At 31.8% G+C, this 7,215-nt stretch overlaps 1 protein-coding gene across 3 annotated transcripts in view; it reads left to right on the top strand.

The window, feature by feature from the left end:
• LOC106473640 (alpha-actinin-like) overlaps positions 1-7,215 on the top strand; it is a 45,973-nt gene that overhangs the window by 29,517 nt on the left and 9,241 nt on the right. For all 3 annotated transcript variants that reach the window (XM_022402045.1, XM_022402046.1, XM_022402047.1), the window contains exons 13-17: positions 422-499; positions 2,618-2,776; positions 3,284-3,368; positions 4,498-4,697; positions 6,574-6,627. In XM_022402045.1, coding sequence (XP_022257753.1) covers positions 422-499; positions 2,618-2,776; positions 3,284-3,368; positions 4,498-4,697; positions 6,574-6,627 — 576 coding nt within the window. The remainder of the gene's footprint in view (positions 1-421; positions 500-2,617; positions 2,777-3,283; positions 3,369-4,497; positions 4,698-6,573; positions 6,628-7,215) is intronic.

The raw sequence follows: 7,215 nt of genomic DNA on the forward strand, positions 1-7,215 counted from the left end.
GATAGTGAGTCAAATCCACATTATCAAACATGCTCACAATTCTAGTTGTGGGGTTATTATAATGCGATGGTCAATCCCATAATTTGTTGGTAAAAGAGTAGCCCAAGAGTTGGTGGTGGGTGGTATTGACAAACTTCCTTTCCTATAGTCTATCACTGTTAAATTAGGGACAGATAGCCCTCCTGTAGCTTTGTGTAAACTTCAAAGCAAAACAAGCCAGATATGATAAGTATGTTTCTAACCATGGCATGTCCTAAAAGAAAAAGTGACTTACCTTCAACTTTACTGTGTTTTATGGAACTTAGCTGTACCGGATGAAGAACTTTGTATAGAGTTTCTAAAAGTTTAGGGTAAAAAACTTAGTAATAATTATTCAATTATATTACATCTTTAATTTCTGGCTTTTTGTTTTCTTTCACAGCCCTTCAACAATTGGTTAGATGGTGCACGAGAAGATTTGGTCGATATGTTCATTGTTCACACGATGGACGAGATCCAGGTGAAAGAGTGTTTATGATTAACTGTTGATTCAATATTATGTACTTCAACCAGAAATTGATCTAAAGATATTTGAACTTTGTTATATAATTTAAATTCTATTAAAGTTATTTTTGATTTGCAGAAAAACAAGTAGTTTGCATTTAATTTAACAGAGAAATAAATAATATTAATTAGTTTAACCAAAGAATAGGTGATTAACATGATGATAATGTGTTAAGATACAAGACTTCAAGCAGTTTTTCTAACATTGATGTGAAACATGGTATTATGTTTTTATTTCACTTTAGCTCTTTTAATTAATGATTTTTTTTAGGAACTTCAGTGCTATGAGTAACTATTTTAATGTATTGGTTATGTGTAGTTTTTTCATATTTTTGTATATAATGGTTGAAATGATAAATTTTAAATGGTTTTTAGTGTTTAGTACTTTTGACTTCTTTTTACATAAGTCATTCTAATTAGGTACAAAATATATTAATATGAAAGATTAATTAAATAGGTTAATGTTCTTTACTATAAGTGCTGAAACTCCTAATATCATTTTGTTATTTCATCATTTATCGGGTGTATTTTATTCACTCGAGTGTAAACGTTAACTTTAGTTTACTAATTAAAACTTTAGTTTTTAGTGCCAACTGGTGGTGTAACATTTATGTAGATTGTGAATGCTGTATTTACACAGACCTTGGCTGTCTGCTACTTGGAGAACATAGTTCAAACTTATAACCAGATTAATGAGAATATATCCTATAGAAAACAACATTTTGATGTGAAATAAAAACCAAGTAGAAGAGTTTAGTGTTAAATCATGTGAATCTTTGTGTTAAAATTCATTTATTACGTATTCTAATTTAATTGTATATAATGCAATATTTTGCTTAGAACTATAATTATATAGATGTTAATCTTTAGGTGCTTCCCATATACTGGGTGGCTACAAGCAAACCCAACTAATCAGCATTCCAGTGTAATAGAATTCAGTAGAATAGTTTTTAGTGCCATCTAGTGGTATAGTCATTAAGTCTCAGTCAGTAGAATAGTTTCTAGTGGTATAGTCATTAAGTCTCAGCCAGTAGAATGGTTTCTAGTGCCTTCTAGAGGTATAGTCATTAAGTCTCAGCCAGTAGAATAGTTTTTAGTGCCTTCTAGTGGTATAGTCATTAAGTCTCAGCCAGTAGAATAGTTTTTAGTGCCATCTAGTGGTATAGTCATTAAGTCTCAGTCAGTAGAATAGTTTCTAGTGGTATAGTCATTAAGTCTCAGCCAGTAGAATGGTTTCTAGTGCCTTCTAGTGGTATAGTCATTAGGTCTCAGTCAGTAGAATAGTTTTTAGTGGTATAGTCATTAAGTCTCAGTCAGTAGAATAGTTTCTAGTGGTATAGTCATTAAGTCTCAGTCAGTAGAATAGTTTCTAGTGGTATAGTCATTAAGTCTCAGCCAGTAGAATGGTTTCTACTGGTATAGTCATTAAGTCTCAGCCAGTAGAATGGTTTCTACTGGTATAGTCATTAAGTCTCAGTCAGTAGAATAGTTTCTAGTGCCTTCTAGAGGTATAGTCATTAAGTCTCAGCCAGTAGAATGGTTTCTAGTGCCATTAAGATTTGTTCTCTTCAGTTTTATTTGTTTCAAACAAACACTTTTATTTGAAAATACTAAGTTATAACGTGAGAATTCAACATTCAGTCATTGACTTTGAAGATTTAAAAGAATAAAAATGATTGAAAAGCTTTGATAGACTGTTTAGTCAGAGTATTCATGAAGAAACTTTATAGAATGGACAGCAACTACCTGTTGTAGAAACACAAGTGTAGAGGATGATATTTTGAAAGTCTTCAGCCTTTCGTCCTATACACTTGTGTCTCTACAACAGGCAGTTGCCGTCCATTCTACAAAGTATCATAATTGAAAAGCCTATTAGTAAAGTTTTCCATCATGTCCTGTATGATATGAGGCACCACTATAAGTTCTAAAGATTATTTATTAAGAATAATTCCTAATAAGGTGGGATTTCCTTTTTCTTTTCTAAAAATGTAATAAGTTTCTTATTTTTTGTTATTATCAGAATAATACTTTTATACATGTATTACCATAATGTATTGTTTTATTTTACCATTAGGGCTTGTTAGATGCCCACAGACAATTCAAGCAGACACTTGGGGATGCAGACAAAGAATTCCAAGCTTTAGTAGAATTGACGAAAGAAGTAGAAAACACAGCTAACAAGAACCAGGTTCCCGGTGGTGTTGATAATCCATACACTGCACTAACTGCTACTGTAAGTTTATCATTTAAAGTTTGTATACCTTAAATAAAAATTAAATTTAAAGAAATCATGGTGTTAATAGTAATGTATGCATTGCTTCAGTTTTTTGTCATTAACTAGCTCCTCTAATGGAGTCCTAGGTTCACTTTACACAAGAGGAAGTAACCTTTTCATTGTTCTGTCTGTTATATAGCGACAAGCTAACCAACTCCTCTCTTGTGATTTCTTAATTTCCCTTAACTCAAGCCAATAAAAATTTGAATCAATTTTAAGTTAAAACAGAACAAAAGTGTTTAATTTTTTTTTTTTTTCCAAAGAGTTTTTATAGCACAAGTTATGCTTAGAATTCTAAGTTTTGGAAGTTTGACCAAACATCTTATTTATTAAGCAAAATATTTTGTGTGTATATTTACATTTCAAACCAAGCTGGTGTTCTTATAAGTTTTAAGTTTAAATCAATAAACTTAGAATGTAGTTTCATGATTTTTTGTCAAAATATATGTTTTTTATTTACTTCAGGACTTAATACAGAAATGGTCTGAAGTAAAAGAACTTGTGCCACAGCGAGATCAAGTCCTCGAAACTGAGTTGTTGCGTCAGCAGTGTATCCATTTTACCAAACATGTAGCTCTGTTAGTAAAGTAATAAGTGGGTTAAAGTGATTTAAATTTATCTTGGAGTATTAATGAGAAATGTTTTAAGACATTACTATGCCAATAAACTTTGTGAAGGAAAAAAACAATTAATATGAAAATATTGGATATGGTATAATGTATAGTTTAGTCAAAGTGATTCTTAATACTAGTTGGTTATGTTGGTACTAGTCTCTTAAACTTTTAACAAACTATTGAGAAATTAAAATATTTTTGTTGTTGATTCTCTCTCTCCGAGATAATGGTGTAATTGATTAAGACTAAATATATTTTAAAAAATGGGCAATTATACTAATATTTCAAGAAATAAACTGTATGGATATTTTATGTACGTGGACAGGCTGACCTCAGTGGGTCATGAGAATTTTCATGCCGAGCTGAAGCTGTAAATGTGTACAAAGTCCATTGATGACAGGAATCTTGGAATATAGAGAAGGGGGGGGGGTTAAGAACAAGCTGTTTTAATCATATTTGTGTGCTTAATAATTAGAACCACTGAAGTAACATCAAATAAATGCAAGGCAGAATTTGCTGACTTTATTGGTGAGAACTGTCCACATGGAAATAGAAAATCTTTCTCAAGGTGGCAATTTAAACACTTTTACTGCTACAAATAATTAAAATTAAAATTATTAAATGAGATTTGAATTTCATATAAGATTTTGTCAGAGGTACATTACAAAAATAAAACTGTCAAATTAGACCTGCTTCGCAGCAAGGGAAATAATTCCATGATCTGTATTTCTTAGAGGTAAAAAAAGAAAAAGATCAAGCTAATAAAGCAGCTTGAGAGAGTCCAGATGCACTAAACGCATATGTGCTTATGTTTTTAGTTACATCTGAGAGACAGAAGTTAAAAGTCAATTTGTTTGTTAACTGAGGAATTGTAAACACAATGAATAATGCATTCTTTGGTTTAGAAAATATGTTAACAAACTTGGTAATAATAATAAAAGTTAAGTTATATGATGTGATTGTGACAGCTCATGTCCCAAAGGCAAATATTAATATTCAAGGCCGTGTGTTGTGGAAAGTCAGAAAAAACAACAACAGATTTTCATCTTTAACTTTTTTTCAAAGCCAATGAAAGGCTACGATGCAAATTTGCAGAAGGAGCAAATGTGGTGGGACCGTGGATTGAAAGTCAGATGGATATTGTAGCAGCACTGGGAATGGGAATGCAAGGTACACTGGAGGATCAGCTTGGAAAGCTCAATGAACTCGAGCAAGGGGCTATACAGTATCAGCCACATATGGATGAACTGGAGAAATGCCACCAGGTGGGTTTTAGTGAAGCTAAGGATGTGTACATATCATAATGGACTGAAGAATCCAAATTCTTACCATATACATTTTATAAATACACAACAGAATGTGGCACAGAACAGTTAATCTGATAACGAACTGTAGAATTGTAGCTAGATAGGTTACCTAAATCAAGTTGTTACAATTACTGTACATATGATGATGAACTGTAGAATTGTAGCCAGATAAGTTACGTAAATCAAGTTGTGTTACAGTTAACTGTACATATGATGATGAACTGTAGAATTGTAGCCAGATAAGTTACGTAAATCAAGTTGTGTTACAGTTAACTGTACATATGATGATGAACTGTGGAATTGTAGCCAGATAAGTTATGTAAATCAAGTTGTGTTACAGTTAACTGTACATATGATGAACTGTAGAATTGTAGCCAGATAAGTTACATAAATCAAGTTGTGTTACAGTTAACTGTACGTATGATGATGAACTGTAGAATTGTAGCCAGATAGGTTATGTAAATCAAGTTGTGTTACAGTTAACTGTACATATGATGATGAACTGTAGAATTGTAGCCAGATAACTTACGTAAATCAAGTTGTGTTACAGTTAACTGTACATATGATGAACTATAGAATTGTAGCCAGATAAGTTAAGTAAATCAACTTGTGTTACAATTACTGTACATATGATGATGAACTGTAGAATTGTAGCCAGATAAGTTACGTAAATCAAGTTGTGTTACAGTTAACTGTACATATGATGATGAACTGTAGAATTGTAGCCAGATAAGTTACGTAAATCAAGTTGTTACAGTTAACTGTACATATGATGATGAACTGTAGAATTGTAGCTAGATAAGTTACGTAAATCAAGTTGTGTTACAATTACTGTACATATGATGATGAACTGTAGAATTGTAGCCAGATAAGTTACGTAAATCAAGTTGTGTTAGTTAACTGTACATATGATGATGAACTGTGGTTAACTGTAACACAACTTGATTTACGTAACCTATCTGGCTACAATTTTGTACATATGATAATGAACTGTAGAATTGTAGCCAGATAAGTTATGTAAATCAAGTTGTTACAGTTAACTGTACATATGATGATGAACTGTAGAATTGTAGCCAGATAAGTTACGTAAATCAAGTTGTTACAGTTAACTGTACATATGATAATGAACTGTAGAATTGTAGCCAGATAAGTTATGTAAATCAAGTTGTTACAGTTAACTGTACATATGATAATGAACTGTAGAATTGTAGCCAGATAGGTTACATAAGTCAAGGTGTGTTACTGTTAATTGTACATATGATGATGAACTGTAGAATTGTAACCAGATAAGTTATGTAAATCAAGTTGTGTTACAGTTAATTGTACGTATGATGATGAACTGTAGAATTGTAGCCAGATAAGTTACGTAAATCAGGTTGTGTTAGTTAACTGTACATATGATGATGAACTGTAGAATTGTAACCAGATAAGTTATGTAAATCAAGTTGTGTTACAGTTAATTGTACATATGATGATGAACTGTAGAATTGTAGCCAGATAAGTTACGTAAATCAAGTTGTGTTACAGTTAATTGTACATATGATGATGAACTGTAGAATCTTTACCAAGTAAATTATGTAATGAAAAGGTAAAGTTGGATTTTAGTACTTTTGTTTTGTTCATGAAGTGGACAAATGTTAACAGGTAAATTATATAGATCCATAAATTGTCGATTGGTATTTTGTTTGTACATTTCAGTCAAAGCCAGCCATCAGACATATTGGGAACAACACAGGTATGTTAATGTGTTTGTACCCAACCAGTAAAAGTTTATTTAATGAGTAAGAATATCTTTTTTTGCTAATACTGAGAAAAGCTGCATTTCTTTTCACAGGACGTTCAAGAAGCCATGATTTTTGAAAACAGTTACACTCAGTATTCGATGGAGGTACGAAATAAGTTTTTTGTTTGACTGTAGAGCAGTAATAACACTCACAACAAAATAGAAAGTTTTTGTAATTGTTCGTAATGCTACCCATGTATGATTTTCCATTCTTAATCTTGTTACGTCGTTCAGTCAGTGTTATTACACATTTCTCAGCTTGTTATATTGTTCAGTCAGTGTTATTACACATTTCTCAGCTTGTTATATTGTTCAGTCTGTGTTATTACACATTTCTCAGCTTGTTATATCATTCAGTCTGTGTTATTACACATTTCTCAGCTTGTTATATTGTTCAGTCTGTGTTATTACACATTTCTCAGCTTGTTACATCGTTCAGTCTGTGTTATTACACATTTCTCAGCTTGTTACATCATTCAGTCTGTGTTATTACACATTTCTCAGCTTGTTACATCATTCAGTCTGTGTTATTACACCTTTCTCAGCTTGTTACATCATTCAGTCTGTGTTATTACACATTTCTCAGCTTGTTACATCGTTCAGTCTGTGTTATTACACATTTCTCAGCTTGTTACATCGTTCAGTCTGTGTTATTACACATTTCTCAGCTTGTTACATCGTTCAGTCTGTGTT

Source organism: Limulus polyphemus, unplaced genomic scaffold, assembly GCF_000517525.1.
Source record: "Limulus polyphemus unplaced genomic scaffold, Limulus_polyphemus-2.1.2 Scaffold6360, whole genome shotgun sequence".
Classification (NCBI taxonomy): Eukaryota; Metazoa; Arthropoda; class Merostomata; order Xiphosura; family Limulidae; genus Limulus; species Limulus polyphemus.